Source organism: Euprymna scolopes, chromosome 16 (assembly GCF_053919585.1).
Source record: "Euprymna scolopes isolate OS-2025 chromosome 16, ASM5391958v1, whole genome shotgun sequence".
NCBI classification, from domain to species: Eukaryota; Metazoa; Mollusca; class Cephalopoda; order Sepiida; family Sepiolidae; genus Euprymna; species Euprymna scolopes.
In genome coordinates this window covers 51,977,065-51,999,951 of record NC_136497.1, presented here as the reverse complement: position 1 = coordinate 51,999,951, position 22,887 = coordinate 51,977,065, and the positions used below count along the sequence as shown (strand labels likewise).

Here is a 22,887-nt window from a genome sequence, read left to right as displayed (position 1 = left end):
GTATTATTTTTCATAAACAAATAGTAATTATTTTTTTTAATGAAACGTTTTTTGGGGTTTTCTTTGTCAATTATTTATGTAAAATAACCAACAAAAATGATATTTGTAGGATAATTTTTTTTTTTATAAACAAATAATAGTTAGGAATTGTTTTTTATGAAACTTTTTATTTTCAACTATTTATGTAAAAAAAAGAAAAAAATTGTAAGAAAAAGGAAAGGAACAAAACTTTTTTTTTTAAAACCAAGAGCTTTTTTTTTTTTTGCCAGGAACAAGGAAAACTTTTGGAGGGCGTCAGACAACAAAGTGGACGGAGATGAGATAGCGAATGTAATAGGAAGCTCCTTACCAACCAGGTAGCTTTCGGTGATGTGGGTTAATATGGAGTCAAACGGTTGCCTACAAAACTTTTGTCTCTACATAAACTCTAAAAGATATGTGTCCAAAAGCTCTCGGTTGGTTCTGCATTCTCGTTTATTGTGCTACTTTGCTTCCTTCCACATCCGCTCCACATAATTTGTTGTTGTTTGTGTTACGCGATATACAAAATTAAGGCTGTGGTTCACCGTTAAATGGTGATACCCCTCCTCTCCTCCCACTTTGCTATAAGCTCTCAAACAGTCTGATACGACTGTGGTCCCCGGCAGAATGTATTTTCTTATTAGTGGAAGAAGGGTTTTGGCATTCCTATTTTGTATGTTAACCAAAAAACCCTCCTTTTTGGTGGGTTGTATCCACCGAAGACCCAGACCGGTGTTAGACGTCTGCCGACGTTTTGTTTCCGGCAGTTGAAGACAGACTTGTCAATTTCAACCGTATGGCCTGGGCCTCCTATCTACCGGGGATTCCTGAGAAAGTAATCCCGGCATATATCTCAATGAAAATTCTTCCAATCCACAATTGTGTGACGTGACTGCAACCCACATTCGCGCTGGAGATTCCTAGTCGATGCCACCTTAAACATGCATAGGTATATTATTTTGATAATACAGGTGATCGTCAGTTGCGAATTGGCAAAGAAGGTCCAATTCTAACGGAGGTCCAATGGCGACATGTTGCACTTCAACATCTCCAGCCGTATTCATCCGTAAGGCTTGCTCTCTTGGCAAGTAAACATTTATGGCCACAGGAAGAACACTTCTTCACTTCTGACACCAATTTTCAGTCCTGGCAAAACTTTAATACAGCTTCTGGGATCTGGAGCTGGTTAGCTAGGTTAGTCAGATTCATTGTTTCATTAGCATTTCTTGAATTGTAATGCAGTTTTTTCTTTTCTTTTTTTTTTTCTTTTTTTACACTCTTCCAATTGATATCGAAATTCTCGTCTGCTGCACACACGTCGAGTTGAAACTAAGCGCGCAGCGTTTTGATTGGCTGATGACCATGTTTCGTCAGACAGCAGCAAAACTCGAGCTGTTGATGTCATGCGCCAGACAAAGCCAAGCAAATGTTGAGTTACGTCTGGTTCGTTAAATGCACAAGTACCGATTTATAATAGATATATACAGATTCTAACAATGAACTATTCCTGACGTCATTTCCAATAAGCATGTTCTGCTTTCCAATTAGTCTGAACCCAAGACTCAGAGGGAGAGAGTCGTAACATTACTTGTCTATATTTCTGTTAATATATTATTCATTTTTTTTTTTTCAGAGTCTTATCATTATTCCTTTCAACATTTACACCACAACAAATGTTTATTTACATATAAGTTGATTTTTAAAAAATAACTTTTGCATATTTATATATTTTATGAAAAACTTCAATAAAACACAGATATCAGAGAAGTATTATATAAATGAACACCATTTAATGAACTCTTGATAGGGATCAAGGCATTCATATAACATTTATGCTGTGACTGGATTCTTTTGAGTGCTTTTATTATTGGAATTGGAATCTGCAATTGTATCAGCATCGGGAATTTAGAAGAGAATCGGTAATTATATCGGAATCATCCTATCACTACCAAAATGTTAATGTTTATCTGTATGAACAAACGAGAAAGATTTTGTTCCATATTTAAAACAAAATTATGAGTAAAAGATTTATTTTAAATTTAACATTTCAAGTATTTCAAATAACAATCTTTGCAAAGTGATAAGCTAGTAAAGTGAGTTAGTACTTTTTGTTTTTTTACAAAGGAGGCACCACTTATCAAGGCCCAGGGGCCACTCGAGGATAAGGGTTAATGAACTGTCACCTAGGCTTCAGCCTCTGTCCCATTGATGAAATGTTGCCCCCCTTTGCCTGTTCTACAAATACTTTAATGGTGAATGCTCTGACGAACTACAAGCACTTGTACCTCCTTGACATGAATACCCCCGACAAACCCGACAAGCAACTAACCCCCACCCCTTTACAATAGAGATCCCTAGGTGTAAGAAAGCCTTTTACTCAAATAGTTTCTTCCCCAGAACTGTAAGTCTTTGGAACTCCCTTCCGGGATTCTGCTTTCCCAACTGTACTGATATGCAGAAGTTCAAGTATAATGTCCCTTCATAATGCCCCTGCAAATTATGTCTCCGATAGTAGCCCCCTACTTCAAAGTGGCACTGTGCCTTGTTTGGGGTGAAAATTGATGAAAAAAAAAATTTTTTAAATAAATAAAAATAAGCATACAGTGGTCAATGGGACAATGTCATAATAATTGTTAGTAAAAATTGCTACTCTGAAATTTAGGCAAAGAAAATTTATCACATTTAAAATCCATAAAAAGTAAAGAGCGTTACAGCCACATTAACATGGAATTTATTAAATTTTGCAATTGTGATATAAAGAATGGATAACATGGATAGAATAGGAAAAAAGTTATCAAGTTCTGTTACACAATATTTACAAATTTTTAGCCAGGAATTGTCAACTGCAAAATGGAAGGAGTTTTATTTTCATTTTATTATTAAACTGTATACTTAAAAATATGAAAACAATTTTTTTTTGTTCATTGGCTTATTTTTTTCAAATTATATTTTTTAAAATAAATTCTTTCATTTTGCAAATGACAGCTTCAGGCAATACCTTTGTAAATATCAGGTGACAGAGCTTGAAGATAACAAAAAATAAAGATATAGAAAAAAAAAAAAACAAATAGAAAAAAAAACAAATAGAGAAAAAAAAAACAAAGGGAAAAATATAGAAAACAAATAGAGAAAAAAAACAAAATAGAAAACAAAAACGAAACACAAAAAACCCGAAACACTAAAAAACGAAACAAAAAAACGAAACACAAAAAAAACGAAACACAAAAAAAACGAAACACAAAAAAAACGAAACAAAAAAAAAAAACGAAACGAAAAAAAAAAACGAAACGAAAAAAAAAAACGAAACGAAAAAAAAAAACGAAACGAAAAAAAAAAACGAAACGAAAAAAAAAAACGAAACGAAAAAAAAAAACGAAACGAAAAAAAAAAACGAAACGAAAAAAAAACGAAAACAAAATGAAAAAGAAAAATAATAAATAAAAAAAGGGGGAAAAAAAAGGAAATAGAAAAGGGGAAACATTAGGTAAGAATTGGGAAAAGAGGAAGAAAAGGAAAAAAAGAAAACAAAACTACAGAAAAAAAGTTTAAGAAAAAAGCTGAAAAAAAGTAAAAACAGGAAAGTAAAAAAAAAAATAAGAAATTTAAAAAATACAGAAAAAATAAAAATAAAACAATTTTTCTTAAAGATATTCATGAGGAGAAAATGAAAAGGGTGCAAACAGAAAATACTTACCATTAATCAATGACATTTTTGCTGTTTTTTGAGAATCCAACATATCTACAAAATAAAACAATTTAGCAAAAAAGTAAATAACATTGCAATAAATAAAATAAGTCTGCAACTAAAAATACTTAAAATTTGCATATTTTCAAACCAACTATATTAATATTTATCAGTAGATATTTTAAATATACAGCAATGATACTATATAAAATCATTGCGAAAAAAGTTCATTTATGAAATAAAAACTATCCAATTTGTCTTGGTGAGTAAATGAAAATCTTTTTTTTTTTTTAGTATTTAAAATCTTTAATGAAGCAAAAACTTTTGTTGGTACTATTTAGCAAAGATATAATTACTAGCATGGGTGCCCAGCGTTGCCCGGGTGTTTGGAGGTGTGTGTTGAGCAAAAGAAAAAAAAAAAAAAAAAAAATGCTTGTAGGAAGGTAGGCTCAAACGCAAAAGGAGTAAAAGAACGGGGAAAAAAACGTGATGTCTTTGCTGTTATGACCACTGCCAAATCGGAAGTGATGTAGGTTTAAATTAAGGCTAGACAATCGAAAAGAGGGGATGACTTTCAAAAATATTGGTGAAAAAAGCAACCCTTCCCTGTAGAAAAGTGCCCAGTTGAGGGTGAAGAAATTAATGTTTTTAGCCAATTTTTCAGTATTTGTTGTCTGAAGGGTCGAGCTTCAAAACAATTCAGATCTTGTGAAAATCCGTCGCCCCCTGTCGAAAGTTTTAGGCAGACATGAAAACATACATACATACATGCATTTATATATTGGAAGCTCAAATTTTCAACCCAAACCAATTAAAAAGCTTGCCCTATCTCTAAATACCTTTTATGTAAAATTTCTAATGTTTAGACCAGAAATTGTCAGTAATTTGGTAGAGACCACAGAGGTCAAATTTTTTTAACTTTGATCCTTATTATGACCCATTAACATTTGCTTTGGGCTCAAATCAAGTTATTAAGTTAGATCCATGTCCAAGGAACCTATATCTAAAATATATAGTATTTAGATCCAAAATTGTCGGAGGAGTTTGGTAGAGTTCTCAAAGGTCAAATCATTGAACTTTGACCCCTTAACAGCCAAATTTCTGGCCGAAAACGGATTACAAAGATTTTCCTAAATCTCCATACCCTGTATATCAGATTTCGAATCTGCAAACTGAAAATTAGCAGAGTTATTGTGTAAAGAAATGTACACAGAAAGACACACACACACACTTTCACTTTTATAGATATACTAGCATGGGTACCCGGCGTTGCCCGGGTGTTTGGAGGTGTATGCCAAGCAAAAAAAAAAAAAAAAGATAATTTTTTTTACCTCTGACCCCTATTATGACCCATTAACATTTATTGTTTTGGGCTCAAATTAAGTTATTAAGTTAGATCCATGTCCAAGGAACCTATATCTAAAATTTCAAGTGTTTAGACCCAAAATTGGCGGAGGAGTTTGGTAGATTTCTCAAAAGTCAAATCGTTGAACTTTGACCCCTTAACAGCCAAATTTCTGGCCGAAAACCGATCACATAGATTTTCCCAAATCTCATTACCCTGTATATCAAATTTCCAGTTTGTAGACTAAAATTAACAGCGTTATTGTGTAGAGAAATGTACACACACACACATTCACTTTTATAGATATATAGAGAGAAAAAAAAAAGCAGAAATAGAAATAAATTCCTCCTCCCTCCATGTGTGAATATATGGAGAGGACAACACAAACAACTGTTTTTCCTAAAAATCTCCAGTTTCAACTTAGTCAAAATTAAGAGAAAGACACAATGAGCATGTGGGAAAGAGAAAATAACTTATTCTTTGACTAGCATAATGATATTTTAATTAGTCCAGATTTCGTATATATTATTTTAGAGTCAAGATTTCAAAAGTAAAAAAAAAAAAGAAAAAAAAAGGTATTTGGATGCCATCAGCTAGAATCGAAACCGAAACCAAAACTGTAGCATTCAAAGCTGGTGACGTTACCACTGTACCAACATGACATGCATATGAAGTGATTAAAAATAAACTAAAATGAATGTACAAAATGTTTAATGATTTTTTTCAATTTTGACTCTCGTTTGGCTCCTTAAGAACTATTTTAACTGACTAAAGACCCAGAAAAGAAGAGTCCATAAAAAATCCAATCTAAAACTAAAAACAACAACCCACCGTTTCCCCCCTTTTCCTTCTTCCCATTTCTCCTTTCTTTCTTTCTCATTTCCTGACTGGTTTCCTAATTTAAAATGTACCAAACATTAATACTGTAACCCTTTTCCCTCTCCCATTGCAAAACTCATTCATGTTCTGCAGGACAGGGAAGAAAAAGATAAAATATCCATTATAGAACAACTAAACCAAATACTACTAACTAGCGATTGAAGATACAAAGAGCTTGAAGAATAAAAACCTTCTACAAAATTACTGAATGCAACAAGAATACTATATCCAAAATAACTGGATTCTGCATTAAATAACCTGAAAAGTGTTAATATGCCATAAAACAAAACAATCAAACCAAACTCTACAAATAAATATTTAAAGATGTGAAGATCTCAAAAGATAAAAACTGTTTCCAAAATAGCTGGATTCAGCATTAAATAGCCCAAAAGGGGTTGATATGCCATAAAACAACCAAACCAAACAAATTAATAAAAACTATAAAATTCATGGATCTGCTGAGCAATACGTTTTTTTTTACCCTTTCACAAACAGTCAATAGACATTTTTACATTCTCATCACTGACAAAATCAGTAACAAACCCTGGACATGTAAATGTGAGAGCAGAGAAGTGCAAACAATTACAAGATGCCAGCCTTTTTGACAAATTTTCTGTTTCAACCGATCACTATGGAGATGTGAAGTTATAGGCCCTGCCACATGCAACTTCCACACTAGCCTGGAATGGTTAATAACATGCCACACCAGGGACCAACATGAATTGACTTCGTTTTATGAGCACCTCTCCATCACTATTATTTATGGAAATGTCTTGAGCCTTCTCGGCCTACTAAGCCAGCAGAACCTCCAATGAAACTTCCTGATACTTGCATGTTGGTTTCAGCAAGAGTTATGTTATGTATTATTTACACACACACCCTCCCATTTTTCTTTAATTTTTTTTTTCTTAGTTAAAAAACTGTTACTAATAACTAGGTAATTAAAACTTGGATTTACAGCAAAAACTTGCATCAAATTTTTATCAAACACAAAAAAAAAAAAAATACTTATCTTCTATGGATTTGCATACATTTTCAGTCTTGGAACTTTATAAAATGTATTTTCGTTTTAAGATTTCATATCGCTATCTATCTCTGCCACATAAAATATCAAATGGTTTAGCATATGTTCAAAGTAGTTGACACAACTATCACATTAAAAGAGGATCAAAAAATCAAAAACTTTGGAAAAACAATTTTATCTACAACAATATAATGAGCAGGAAAAGTTTTTGGATGTCAAATACACAAACGTCATGACACATGCAAATATTTAAGCATTTTCCTAAATTATTCTCATTACTTTTCTTACATATTTTTCTTTATGAAATGCACCAGTCAAGAACCAAGGACGGAACAGATGAGATATATAAATATGTTGTCTTGAAAATAAGTTGATAACACTAGTATAATTATTTTTTAAATGTTTCTCATATTTCATACATAATACCACATTGATTTTAAACCGCATCATTTTTCATGCCCACCACTAACTTTGCCTTCAATTTAAATATTTGTAGATTTTACAATTTTTTTTTATCATTATTACTTTCCAGTTTATTATTTTTATTTTTATTTTTTTACTGTTTAAAAATAGAATTACTGTTAAACTTTTATCTTTTCTGTTTTAGGTCATTTGGAAAAAAGAAATATTAGAGTAATATTTTTTTTTTTTCATGTTAAATCATTTTTTTCTATTTCCCCTTGGCAATGTCAGAAAACAGGTCTTGCTAGTACAATATAAAGATGTTTACACTTCAAATCTTACAATACAATAAAATTATTCGAAGAATTTATACAAATCCATTTTTCATTTACCTCGTATATGATTTTCAATTGATTAAGATAACATCTTTTAGATAGATTTCTGATCAATGAAGTTTATCTACTAACATATGAAATCCTATGCAAAGATATTAAAAATGCTCTCATTCTCTCATATGAAGGCTTCAAATTATGAGCTGTTTTATCGAGATTCTAACAAAAGACAATCTTTTATCAGTAGTCGATTGGGATCTGGCATAAAATTTGCTGACTATTGAGATGAAAGAGTTAAGAGTAGCTAAAGTTAAGGGAGCTTTTGCTATTACTAAGCAGCAGAGCATTAAGCAAGGAAAGAGTGTTGTATCAGGCACATGTACAGTGTGATAATGTATGGAAATGAAAATTGGCTAATGAGGGTTGAAGATATGTGTTGCATGGAGAGAAATGATATGAGAATGATATGGAGGTGTAATGTGAGCCTTAAGCCTTAAAGATAGACTTAGATCTGGTAACCTCAAAGGAAAATTAAATCGAAACCATATAGGAAGATGTATGCAGAACAAAAGTCTATGTACTAACAGGTCACTGCTTATTAAAGCCTAAAGGCCATTTGAGGATAAATATTAATTAGTTTGTCAAGTAGACAGTGAGACAACATGAGGATGGATGATTGGTTGAAACTTGTCAATTTGTGGTCTGTGATTCGCTTCCTATTTTCCTCAAAGTAAACACATTCTCCAATTTTGAATCGAAGGTCCATCCACGTGTTCTTTTGCAAAAAAAAAAAAAAAAAAAAAACCTGTCTACGTTATTCTTTAGTAGACTTTTTAAATAATCATTAATAAAGCGCCGCCTAGCATCGAATATATGTGTAAAATGGGTAGACAAATTCCATTTAAATCAAGTCAGAAGTGACTCGAGGAAAACAGCCGAATTGCCGCAAGAATTAAATATGCAAACTTTGATGTGTTCTTTCTTTGTTTCAGTTAATGAGAGGGGAACCTATTGCTATACTTTCCCCTAAGCATGTCAATTGAACTTATATTATTACTTATTAATTTTTTTTAAATGGAGAGTAGAGAATGTATTGTTGATGCTTTATCGGCAGCTCCTGTAAATCTCGCTTTTCCTAATTTGTCCCTCAGTTCTCATTTAGAATGAGTGATTTTTCTGACAAAGGGAGAAGAAAAAGCTGTATTCTAGGTCGGCAGTATTTTTGCATGTGCGGTCACCTAAGATGTCGGAAATATTCGGTTTCTATGTCTATTCTTGTAATTATGTCACTATTAAGGATGCTGGAGGTAAACGTTTTAACTGGGCTGATATTATTCAACTGATAGTCAGAGACCCAAACCTTGGATTAACAACTAAGCAGTCTATTCTATCAGTAGGTGCAAAGTACTGGGGCTGCTGTATTACCATTTGGTGAATGGATTCTGGACTATGCAGTAGCTTCTGGTGGGGCTTCTCAATACCATATTAGTGGGTAATTGTTACGGCTTTACCTTATGTACTACAAAAACATTTTTTTTTTCGTTTTTTTTCTTCCTTACTTTCTCTTTCTGCCCTGCTCTAACCTAGTCTGTTGACCTGTTTCACAAATCCCAAAGCTCCATCATAAAGTTTTCAGAAAAAACACACGATTAAACTCAAAACTCCAATTTTCAATGTAGACCCCCACTACCATGTCTCCTTCTCCAACATCAGAGGTCTATATTCCAACCTTCCAGAGACTGAAACCCTATTACAAGAGACTAAACTAGAACTATTATTCCTAAGTGAAACTGGCATTAGATCAACTATTTCCCTAGTCAGTTCGTAATTAAAGGATACTCTAACTTAATATCAAAATCTGACCCCCAAGATCGCTATGGGCATTATAAATTATTTTATTTCCATCATATTTGTTTTTTGAAATGCGTATTCAATTGTTAACATTAATATCTCTGAAAACGATACACAAGCAAAGAAATACTGTCGCGCCGCCAAATGGAAAACCTTTCACTAAGTGACCCCCCTCCCCCTAAATTAACCTACCCACTCCCTATTGAATAGATAGCATCTTGGTACCACAAATGCCATTTGACCGTGCGAGGCCAAGGGAAACAACCACCCTGTGTTTTAGTCTCGAGTGTTCAAGAAAAAAAACCAAAGCTAAGTAAAATCCTTAACTGTTTCGCATGAAATTAAAACAAATATTCTTTACATTTCCAGGCATTTGTAACTGATATTTTTCTCCACTTCAGTAGACCATTTCGCAGTTTACAATCCCATCTCACTTAAGTAAGTCAATGCTATAGTAAAGACAAATTCGGTAAAAAAAAAAAAAGAAAAGAAATTATGCTAATTTATTTAGAGGATATGAAAACTTTATTTAAGTATGATACTTAATATAATCAGCCATCGAAAGGCAATTTTTTTTTTTTTTTTTTTATAGACATCAGTGACCCCCCCCCCTTCCTTGTACACTGCCATTTCCTTTCCGGATCCCTGCTCCGAACTTATGCTCTTGATCCATCATCTCATCTAAAGATGAGGGGCTCTTATGCCTTACACAACAATTTATCAGTCTGTACTATTGTCTATAAACTGATATCATCAACAATTAGATAAGCTGTTTTTAAATTTCCTCTCTTGACAAAATTGCCAACCGAAATACAAACGGATTTTCCTTTGCGATAGAGGATAGAACTGAAGCAGTATACTTAATATGTACAATACGTGCATACTAAACTAAACCACCTTTGCTACCTATATACAATCGCCTATACTGAATCCTCATCAGCTCAAAACTCTGTATCCCCAGACTCTTAATTTCTCAAATCTTATATCACCAAGACATCCTTCTTAATTGATACAAGAATCCTCCTGAGCAGTTCAACATCCAGTGATCATATATCTAATCCTCATGAAATTGCTTATATCACCCTGAATATTACCTTAAATTTTCATTCTATCCCTAAGCTAAGTAGAACACCTAATAATACTCTAGTCAACTACTTTTAAAATTAGATAAACCCAGTTTCTATATTAGAAGTGCTTCGTCCCTCACCTTGACTACGGACTTGTACAATAAGCCATGAAACTATTGTACCTAAAATTCCTCTCAAAACTGCAAAATACTGCTGCTTGTATACTAAGTACCTCCTATAGATACTTTACCTCCAAGATGACTGCCTTGTCTGTTTTGCATGACAAACCTTATTATTTTTTACTTAAATTCTCTTTCTCCTGATCACTAACAAATCAAAACTGCTCTATTTCCTAAGTTGCCACTAAACCTAATCCGTCTCACGTAACTTAGAGGGGTCCTTGCTCTCCGCCCTTGACCCTAACAAACTCGTAAATCGATACCCATTAACACCTAAAATTTCCTAGGCATGCTTCTGATTATAACTCCTAACCCATAACCAAGCTTCTAAGTAAATACTTACTAGCCATAGTCCTATACATTGACTTAAAGTAATCTATAATGAACAGTAACCATTAATATCTCTTTATTAAGAGATAGTATTGCAATAATTATTACACAAACTAAACCGGTACTCATTGAAATAAAAACTTCCGGATATTAAGAGAAAGGTGTAGTCATTCTCCTTCGTTGTAGTCTAAAGGCAACTTACTCAAATTACTCAAATTGTCTAAAATTCCATGCATTTGTATACAATACTACTTATCCATCCATCTATACTTTAACTATACTTACAGAATATGCAATAACCTATATCTATCAGGTATAACTGTACTCCATATCAAATGTTCTCTTGTATCTATACTGAGCATATCTTATCTTTCAGTCTTACTAAAGGTCCGGTTTGGGCACCAGATCAGAATTTCTAATAGCAAGTAGATCATACTCTAACACTTTATCCTAATCCTAAACCTACTAAACCATATCTAACCACACATTCCTAAACCTACTAAACCATGTCTAACCATACATTAACTCGTCTCTCTCGATCCAATACTGTAGCAAATTTAGCTGCTTCCACTGCATGAATTTTTACCTATACCCTCTCCCAGTAAAAATGAAAATGGAAAGCATAATAATGCCCTTTTTTAACCACGCTTGAGGAGTGAAAATTTTCTGTAGAAGCTAACCTAAATGCCCGATTTTTCCAGGAGATATTAACCTAAATAACCAATAAATATTAACTACCCATGCGGGGTCTCAGAAATACCTGGATTAGGACCCAGGCGCAGGGCGAACCTCCTCGGAGCTGATGGACCCGTAGGTCTTCCCAGGTCATCCGTCTAGGAGAAGGAAAACTCTGAAACTAAACCTCGGGGAGGGAGGCCTCTTCAGTCCTGGACGACAACCTTCCTAGAGCTGGTGACTCAAACAAATCACTGGTTGGCAAACCTAAACTGCTTAAGGAGGAGATAGACTGTCTATCGCCCGGCTTTCATACTCCTTCTTTGCCTATTGGCCAGGCGTAGAGGTACTATCACAGGGACTCGTCTGAATCACCCAGTGGTTGACCTTGTTTCCTGACTAGGGTAATGAACGCCACTTTTCCCCACTCCCGCCACATCCCATCCCCCTAAACTGGACACAGTGGGGTGCTTCAGTGCCATATATGTCGGTGCAGTTGGACTGGGCTGGCTTTGCCTAATGGATTGAGGGTACCGGATTGACAGTTCCTGGCTGCTGTTTCCGACTGATAGTACAGGAGCCCTAACTCTTTGGTAGCGCTTAGAGCGGCTGCTCCATCAGCAGTTGTAAAATATCGGGATGTTTGTAGTGCCATGTCGTGCATGGAAAGGGACCCTGCACTCATCCCCGGTGGGCTTTCCTGAGGCCACAATCCTGTGGGTGAGGACAGCTGATGGTCTACTTGTATTGCATGTCTGGTATTCTGCACAACTACTTGTCCAGCACCCCCTCACTCATCCACCCTAAGTGAAACTTTTAAATAAAATAAAATGAAATGACAGCTCAAGCAAAAGTTACGTTTAAACCAGGACCAAACTCAAAGAAAACCAACCTGCCTCCTCCCTTGAGGCTTGCATTTACTAATATCCGCGGGCTTAGAACTAACTTAGATGATGTTGAGTCATTTCTCCTTGTAAACACCCCGGATATCTTAGCATTAAGTGAAACTAACCTTCACTCCTCCATTCCCTCTAACCACTTTAACATGCCTGGTTATCTCCCACTCTACCGTAAGGACTCGGACAGACATATGCATGGACTTGGAGTCTATATTCGAAACACCCTCCCCCTAACTAGAGAAATAAAACTAGAATCAGAGGGCCAGGCCTTTATGTGCTTCAGACTAAATATGCAACACAATATTAGCTACTTGTATTTTCTCTACCGCTCTCCCTCAAACCAAGACTGTACCCTAATAAACAAAGTCTCAGACAGCATAGATATAGCACTCTCCCTCGATACTAGCGCACAAATACATGTATTTGGTGACTTCAATGTCCACCACAGTAACTGGCTAGGATTCTCAAATCACACAGACGTAGCTGGTAGCGCAACTCATAGCTTCTCTATATCTCATTCCCTATCTCAGTTGGTTACATTTCCGACATGTTTCCCCAGACCAGCATGATCAACATGCCTCACTTCTAGATCTCTTTCTGACAACGGTTCCCAATGACTGTACAACAAATGCCCACAGCCCACTCGGGAATGCTGATCACGCTGTGATAATGGTAGAAATCAGCCTAAATTCTCGCCCTAAAACTGAAGACCCACTTCTCAAAACAACGAGGTATTACAAAAAGGCTGATTGGGAAGCCATCAGGGAGCTCATCAGAGATGCCCCATGGCAAAATATCTTTACTCTTCCAGCGGAACAGTGTGCAAATGAGACAATTGAATGGTTCAAAACTGCTATTAAAGCACATGTTCCCGCACGGAAATACTATAGCAAGCCCCACTCTCCCCAATGGTTTACTTCTGCTTGTGCAGCTGCCATTTGTCAAAGGCAGCATGCGTTCCGCAGATTCAACCGACATAAGTCCAGCTCAAATAAACAGAAGTTTATAGAAGCTAGAAATAATTGTAAGAGAGTGATAGAGACAGCTAAGACAGATTACTCTGAAACCACCAGAAAGCGCATCGAAGCACAGAAATTAGGAACCCGGGATTTTTGGAAAATCTACAACAGCGTAGTTAATAATGGACAGTCAATTATTCCCCCACTAACAAACAATCATGAGGTTGCTTGCACGGCAACTGACAAGGCTAATCTGCTTGCCAGTCGGTTTGCCTCAAACTCCACACTGAACTCGGTACACCACTCACTCCCTGATTTTCCTCTGCGAACAGACGCCACACTTGACGATTTGAAAATCACCCCTTCTCAGGTACATGCTATTATAAAAAACCTAAACACCTCAAAAGCATGTGGACCAGATCTCATCCCGGCTGTGCTATTAAAAAAATGCTCTGCCGAGGTTGCTCCAGTTCTGTCCAAACTTTACAATAAATGCCTTAACGAATCTTGTTTTCCCGACTGCTGGAAAACCGCCTCTGTGGTACCAGTCTTCAAGAATTCTGGTGAAAGAACTGACCCACTAAATTATCGCCCCATTAGCCTCCTCCCGCTTTTCGCCAAAATATTTGAGTCCTTAGTTAATCAAGCCCTAGTCCAGCACCTAACAGCTGCTAAACTCCTGACTGACAAACAATATGGATTCAGGCAAGCCCGTTCAACAGCAGATATCTTAACTGTAGTTTCTGAACGTATATACCGTTCATTGGATAAAACAGGAGTAGAGCGGTGGCCCTTGATATATCTAAGGCTTTTGACAGGGTATGGCACGATGGTCTTCTAAGGAAAATTAGATCATATGGAATCACTGGAAGAATTCACAATGTAATTAAATCCTTCTTAAGTAATAGAAAAATCAAAGTTGTCCTCGACGGACATACATCCAAACAATATGACATAAATGCGAGAGTACCTCAGGGGTCTATCCTTGGACCTCTATTATTCCTGATATTCATAAACGACCTCCCTGATAATATTGTTTCGGAGATGGGTATATTTGCCGATGACACCACTCTCTATAACAGATATGAGGGGAAAACAAATGAACACATATCCAAGGAAATGGCAGAAACACTAGAGGACGACCTCCAATCCGTAGTGGAATGGGGACAAAAATGGTTGGTCACATTCAATGCTGCTAAGACTAAGCTTGTTTCCTTCAATAACTACAAGAAACCTTCTCTACCACCAATAGCAATGGCCAAGAACACATTGCCTGAAAGTACTTCTTTTAAACTCTTCGGCCTAACGTTTACAGGGAATATGAACTGGAATAGATACATTGAGAGCATTGCCAAGGCTGCTGCAAGGAAGGTTGGCTCCCTCTACCGTGCTAGAAAACTACTTACGCCTGACAGTATCCTATACCTCTATAAGGCAACCATTCGCCCATGTATGGAGTACTGTTGTCACATCTGGGCTGGTGCATCTGCTGCTTGTCTCTCGCTCCTGGACAGGGTTCAAAAATGAGTCGCCAACCTGATAGGTCCTGAACTGTCATCTAGGCTTCAACCTCTGTCCCATCGACGAGATGTTGCATCCCTCTGCCTGTTCTACAAATACTTTAATGGTGAATGCTCTGATGAACTGCAAACACTTGTACCTCCCCGACGTAACTACCCCCGACAAACCCGACAAGCTACTAAGTCTCATCCCTTTACAGTAGAGATCCCTAGGTGCAAGAAAGCCTTTTACTCCAATAGTTTCTTCCCCAGAACTGCGGGTCTTTAGAACTCCCTTCCGGGATTCTGCTTTCCCAACTGCAATGATATGCAGAAGTTCAAGTGTAATGTTACCAAACATCTTTCTACTCTTCTCCCCTCATAATGACCCCGCTAATTAATTCCCTAATAGTAGCCCCCTGCTTCAAAGTGGCACTGTGCCTTGTTTGGGGTGAAAATTGAATAAAAAAATAAAAATAAATAAATAAATAAATAAATAAATGGCTTTCCATGTGAAAAGGCCTTATCCTGTCTGGACAGAGTTCAAAATAAACTTTGTAGCCTAGTGGAGGATGCTTTTTTCTCTTCCCTGCAACCTCTTTCCAACAGAAGATATGTTGTGAGCCTTTCTCTGCTTTATTGTTATTTTTATTGCATAGCTCATTTGAGCTCCAATCTATGGTACCCCATTCCCCAAACTTTCACGAAAAACACTTGTGTAGCTGAAAACACTACCAATAATTTTCCCCACTCTTTATCTGTGCCTAAACTTAAATGTAGATTCCATGAAGAAAGCTTCTTTCTTAGAACTACATGCCTGTGGAACTCTTCTATTTTCCTGCTTTCCAGATGACTACAATATGGTCGTCTTCAAGTCCAATGTAAACAAGTTCTTGAAGGGCTGTCTCCTTAAGTAATCCAATTTACCAAATTTACACTGCAATGGTTACTATGATATTATCCCATTGACTACTGTATACTTTTTAACCCTTATCTTCGAGTGGCCTTCAAGCCTTGGTAAGTGGTGACTCCTATGTAAAAAAAAATCTGTAAAATTTGATTATTAAAAAGAATTTCTCAACAAGAATTTGTTAACATTGGACTTGGGAACGACCATATTGTAATCAGTTGGGAAGCAGCCCCATGGTATCGTGTTTCACAAATTTGTAGTTCCTTGGAGGGAAAAAAATTGCTCATGGATGTTCCTTTAAGTTTTACGTATACAGGGAAGAAAGGAAAATTATTTACTGTCGTTTTGGCGGTACAAGTCTTTCCTTTTGTGTGTTATTGTTTTTTCGAGATGGGAAACCATAGATTGGACCACTTACCATGGAAATAATAGAGTAAAGAAAACACTAGGAACCTCTTTTTTTTATGAAGAAGTGGTTGTAGGGAAGAGAAGACATCTCCCACTAGATTGCTAAGTTGGTTTTGTATTCCATCAAGAAAAGAAAGGCTGCTGTTAGTGGCATTTACCCAGATGTGACAACTGTACTCCATCTTAAGATATTGTTGACTTTTATACAGGTAGAGGATTGCATCAGTAGAGAGATACTTTCTGCAGCAATAGAATTCTCCAACTATTTTTCTAAATAACCTTAGCTATAGATTTGATGTAAGTCTTTAATTTGAAGTCTGGAGTGAAGGTCGGTCCAAGAAGCTTATCAAGGCAGGAGGCTTATTCAAGGAGAGAGTCATTCATTTCAATCAGGACAAAGTGATGATTTGAGTATAGGTGGTGAAAGGAGAGAAACTTGGTTTTAGACATATTATAAGTAACCAGCCATCTTTTCCTCATTGCATGATGTGCTCCAGATTGGAAGGAAAAAAGAAAACTCAAAAAGATCTTGATCATTAATGCTCTTCAAAGTGTTGCCATAGATTACTATATCATCTACACTAGGAAATCACTAACGAAGATTAGAAGAAGTGTTGGTTCAGAATGAATCCCTCAGATACACCAAAGTTGATACTATGTGCTTTGGACTCCTGCTCATCAACTACTTTTATAAACCTGTCATGAAGAAAGGATTTTAAGACATTTCCAGATATTTGATAGCTAGCAAGCTTTTGAAATGAACTTTTGTGCTAAAGCTTATCAAAGACCTTTAACATGTCAAGAGCTTTTGCTTTAGAAACAGAGTCCTCATCAATCAATTCACTGATCCTATGCTATCAACTGTTGATCTTGCTGTTACATGATAAGGGCTGTCCCCTTTTCATGTAAGTAGAAAAATAGGGAATTAGTTAAATGTAAATATGAAATAGGATAGTCAAGGATTCGAACTTGCGAAGCTAGATTTGGAATTGAGAATTCCAATCATAAGTTAAAATAAATACAGAATGTTATTGAAAATAAGGAATGTGGAATTGCAATTGTTTAGCTCACACAAAATACTTAGATATCTGTTTATTGAAAAAGAAATGTAATGATGAATTTTGTTTCTGTTATAAAAATGAAAATTAAAATAAGGAATTTAAAAACGGGCAATAGAAAATGTTATTTGTAAAGTGGGTTACGAAAATTAGGTTAGAGGGTCGGCTTTGTAAGAAACATGTGAATAATAATGTGTAAAATGTTTTTGACTTGTGATGGGGGTATGAGACGAATGGATTCGCCAATCATTTTTATAACCAACGGCTGTGCTAAACAACCAATGAAAACGTCACAAAATTATTATAAAAATTGTCGAATTTTGGATTCAATCAGTTCGCCGTTTGCTACGTCACAGACCGCATTTAATTCTTCGCCACCATCATGGTTACTGATCTGAACTACGCCGCCATCTTGGTTACTGATCTGAACTACGCCGCCATCTTTATTCAACATAATATCTCAGAACTTAAGACGTTAACTACGCCACGGACCGCATTTGATTCTTGGTCGCCATCTTGGTTACTGATCTGAACTACGCCGCCATTTTTGTTCAACACAATGTTGAAAACTTAACAAGTTATGAGCCCAGCCACTGTCTTTTCTTTGACGGATCGGAATCTAAATTCGAATTGTGGCAGGTAAAATTTCTGGGATATCTAAGGATTCGAAAACTACACAAAGTCATACAATCTATAACAGAATCCAAACGAACCCAAATTTCTCGAAAAAAACGCGACTGTTTTTGCAGAACTGATACAATGTTTAGACGATAGAAGTCTGTCTCTGATTATAAGAGACGCATTGGATGATGGGAAGAAAGCATTGAACATATTACGAAAACATTATTTATCAAAAGGGAAACCGAAAATAATATCCCTATATACAGAATTAACCTCTTTGAAACGTAACGAGGATGAAACGATTACCGACTAAGTCATAAGGGCAGAAACAACCGCCAATGCCTTAAAACTCTCAGGTGAAATAATGCGATAGCTTGTTGATATCAATGACCCTCAAGGAACTTCCAGCCGATTTTAAACCATTTACAACTGTTATAACTCAGAAAGACAAACCCATAAATTTCAGCGAATTTAAAGTGGCATTGCGCAGTTACGAAGAGACTAATCGTATGCTCGTGGACAATAATAACTCCAGCAATATTATGAAGTTCAAAAATGCTTCTCGAAAGCAGACACCACCAAATTACGCATCTCACCACAACACATTCTCCAAAAGTAATTTTCCCAAGAAAAAGAATAAAATTATCTGCTATAATTGTGGACGACTCAACCACAAAAGTTTCCAATGTCGATATAAACGCTCTAAAATGGACTCTGTAAAAAACGTTGAGAACTTTGAGGAAGAACATACATTTCTATTCACATGTAACTTTGACAATACCACAAACGGTAAAAATCTCCTTGTAGACTGTGGTGCTACAGCGCACGTTATCACCAAGGAATCTGATTTTATTAATTTTGGTTCAAACTTTAATCCTCAAAGTCATTTTGTCGAACTTGCCTACGGTAGTCAAATAAATGATATAGTCTTGAAAAGAGGCGATGCTAAAATTTACCTAAAAAATAACAAAGGTGAAATCTGTAACTGTATTCTAAAAAATGCTTTGTTCATACCTACATTTAAGCAAAACATATTTTCCGTGCAGGCTGCAATTAAACAAGGAGGGAATATACAATTTGGCCAAAATACATCAAAATTGACATACCCCAATGGAACTGTATTTGACATTAAAGAAAATGGCCGACTATATTATTTAAAAAGTATGGTTCCCTCAAAAACTGCCTGTCACGACTTGGAAACATGGCATAAAATTCTAGGACACTGCAATACAGCTGATAATAAAAAATTACCAAATGTAGTCGAAGGCATGAAAATAATACCTTCAGATGATTTCCCAAATTGTGATGAGTGTGCACAGGTTAAAATGACAAAAGATATAAGCTGAACGCCAGACAAAAAAGCTACAAAAATTCTCTCACTTGTGCATTGTGACTTAGCAGGTCCGATCAGCCCGATGGGGAGAAACAATCTAAGGTATGTTTTGAACTTTATTGATGATTTTTCCGGTTTAATTATGGTTTATTTTCTAAAAAACGAATCCAACACTATCCTCGCCACTAAGAAATATTTAGCTGATGTTGCCCAGTACTGTTCAGTAAAATGTATTCGCTCAGACAATGGGACTGAATTTACTAGTAAAGACTTTGAACTTCTATTAATTAACCACTATATTAAACACAAGAAATCGGCGCCGTACTCCCCCTTCCAAAATGGCACAGCTGAAAGAGCATGGCGAACCCTTTTTGAGATGACAAGATGCCTACTTATCAAATCGAAATTAGCGCATAGTTTATGGACATACGCTTTAATGGCAGCAGCATATATCAGAAATAGATTGTTCAATAAGAGGCTAGGAAAAATGCCGTATGAAGCGTTTTGCGGTGTAAAACCTAAAATGAACAGAATGCATCCATTTGGTTCTGATTGTTTTGCATTTATAGAAAACACCAGTAAACTAAATACTAAAAGCGAAAAAGGTACTTTCGTAGGTTACAATAAAAATAGTCCGGCATACTTAATCTACTTTGCAGCTAAAAATGCCATAAAAAGGATTAGATGTGTAAAATTCAATGATACATTAAATTTAAAAAATGGCTATCCAGTGAATGAAAAAATGTGAAATATTGCCTAGCATCTTAATCGATCACAATGAAAATATTAATAACGACGACAATTACAGTACTTCTGACGAAAATAGTAACCAGACACGTCGATACCCAATAAGGGAGCGAAAAAGGCCAGACTTCTTACAAATTGAAAAGATACAAGATTACGCCGTGGATTACTGTTATTCGTTGAACAGCGCACTGGAAAGTTATAATGAAGTGATTAATTCACAAAATCACCAAGAATGGGAACAAGCTATGATATCCGAATTGAAAGCTTTATCTGAAAATAACACATGCGAAATAGTGGCAAAACCAACAGATAAAAATATAATTTCTTCACGCTCGGGTTTTTCTCACAACTTCCTGGAATGGAATATTGTGCAACATTTTCACCAACGACAAATTTAATGACAATTAGAATTTTATTACAACTTGCCACTCAATACAATTTAAAAATGCATCACATAGATGTAAAAAATGCTTATTTAAATGCTCCGATTGACTGTGAAATCTACATTTACCTTCCAGAGGGATTTAAAATGAAAAATAAAAATTGTGTGTGGAAATTAAATAAATCGTTATATGGACTAAAACAAAGTGCACACAATTGGAATTTAACACTCCATAATTATTTAATAGAACAGGAATTCAAACAATGTCCCATAGACGCGTGAATGTATACCAAAAATGTAGGTAATAAATTATTGATTTTGTTTTTTGGGGTTGACGATATATTACTCGCCTCAAACTATGACAACACTTTAAGAGATGTTAAAAATGAATTAAATAATTTAAAATGGCTGATCTTGGACGACTGTCATGGTTCCTCGGTATAAAATATATTGATATCAGATATCATTTTATAAGGGATGAAATAAGAAAAAAATCTATCACTCTTACTTATGTGACGTCTGAGAATAATATAGCCGACATTTTCACTAAACCTATAAAAAGAATAAAATTAATACATTTTATAACCAAACTTTTTGGAATTTAATTATCAATAAATTTCTTTTCAAAACCCGAAAAGGAGAAGCATGGACAGTTAAAATCACACACAAAAAAAAATTGTAAATTGTCCCGGGCACGACGTTAAACTGGTACCATTTCTACCTTACTAATCAAATTAACCAATTAATACCTAACATAATGTTTCCAGTTTTTGTTACAAAAAAAAAAAAAAAAAAAAAAAAATACTTGTTAAAACCCTTTTGTAAACTTCCTATTTGTCAAATAGTTCTTTTTGTATCTCTTTTTTTTTTTGGGTGGGGGGGCAAACATTTGTTAAAACAAAAAATGTGTATTTGTGAATTTTTGTGCATATGTTTATATGTATTTGAAAAGTATTCTATTTGTATGTTTATATATATTTGAAGTGTTTATTTTTATATGTATCAAAAAAAAAAAAAAAAAAAAAAAAAATGGCTTCTTTTTGAACACATTATACCAATATATTAATAATTCTTTTTGACCGATGAGAATAAAGACAAATTCCCATAAAACCAGAAGAAGAAAAAGAAAAAAAAAAAAACAATTATTTTATTGGTTTATTTTTCTTTGTTCATTTATTTTTCTCAAATGAAACCAAAATTGAATCCAAAGGATTTTTCCATTATATCAAAAAAGGGGGTGTGTAAAAAGTTTTTGACTTGTAATGGGGGTATGAGACGAATGGATTCACCAATCATTTTTATAACCAACGGCTGTGCTAAACAATCAATGAAAACGTCGCAAAATTATTATAAAAATTGTCGAATTTTGGATTCAATCAGTTCGCCGTTTGCTACACCACGGACCGCATTTGATTCTTGGTCGCCATCTTGGTTACTGATCTGAACTACGCCGCCATCTTTGTTCAACACAATGTCTCAAAACTTAACACAATGCATGCTGAAACACGGCGACATGTCATGCCATGTGTTCTGAGAGGCACGTGCTTGGTCATGAGTTATGAAGTTAGTTAGATAAGTCAGAATGAGAATCAGTCACTTAGGAGAAGCCAGAGAAGAGAGTCAGATCAGAGAAGCAGAGAGGTTCAGACCGATTCTTGGTTAGAGTCAAGGCACCTTCTGGGAGGCGAGAATCATTTCCGACCGGTCGAAGAATAAACGATCATCATGTTTTTTATAATTGCCGTCTTTCTGTGTTCATCATTACAACGAGAAAGGTAACGTGTTTATATTATATGTACAACTGTCAAACTATCTCTCACCCTATCTATCAAGATATTCAAAAATCTCTTCTAGTTGAATTACAGGCTTGGTGCTCTTGTAGTAACATGTACACTGTCTATTATATATATATACAGAACTGTCTCTCTCTTTATATGTACCCTGTCTCTATATCTCACCAATGTCTCCATCTCTCAACAATATGAACACTCACAATGAATATATATAATATGAGCATCTCACAACACTCAATAACATGAACACTCCTAAGACTGTCTCGATAACACGCTAAGACTCTTCCTAATACGAACAGTCAACGCCAAAGAATAATACATACGTCATCTTAATACCACCCATTACATAATATTGCAAGTCGAAATCCATATAAATCCAGACTTTGATGGTGTGACGTGATTGTCTTGAGAGAGCGAATTGCTCCCCATTGGGGAGGTTGTGACCCCCCTGAGACCTGAGAAAGACCGGGTGAATATACTAAGATTGT

The 22,887-nt window shown here is 35.4% G+C and overlaps 1 protein-coding gene across 9 annotated transcripts in view; it reads right to left on the bottom strand.

Moving 5' to 3' along the window:
* LOC145295954 (multiple PDZ domain protein-like) overlaps positions 1-22,887 on the bottom strand; it is a 548,951-nt gene that overhangs the window by 497,015 nt on the left and 29,049 nt on the right. For all 9 annotated transcript variants that reach the window (XR_013869923.1, XR_013869924.1, XR_013869925.1 and 6 more), the window contains exon 3: positions 3,716-3,760. Coding sequence is in view for 3 of the 9 variants with exons in the window: in XM_080141856.1 (XP_079997982.1) it covers positions 3,716-3,758 (43 nt within the window). In the remaining 6 variants the exon portion in view is untranslated. The remainder of the gene's footprint in view (positions 1-3,715; positions 3,761-22,887) is intronic.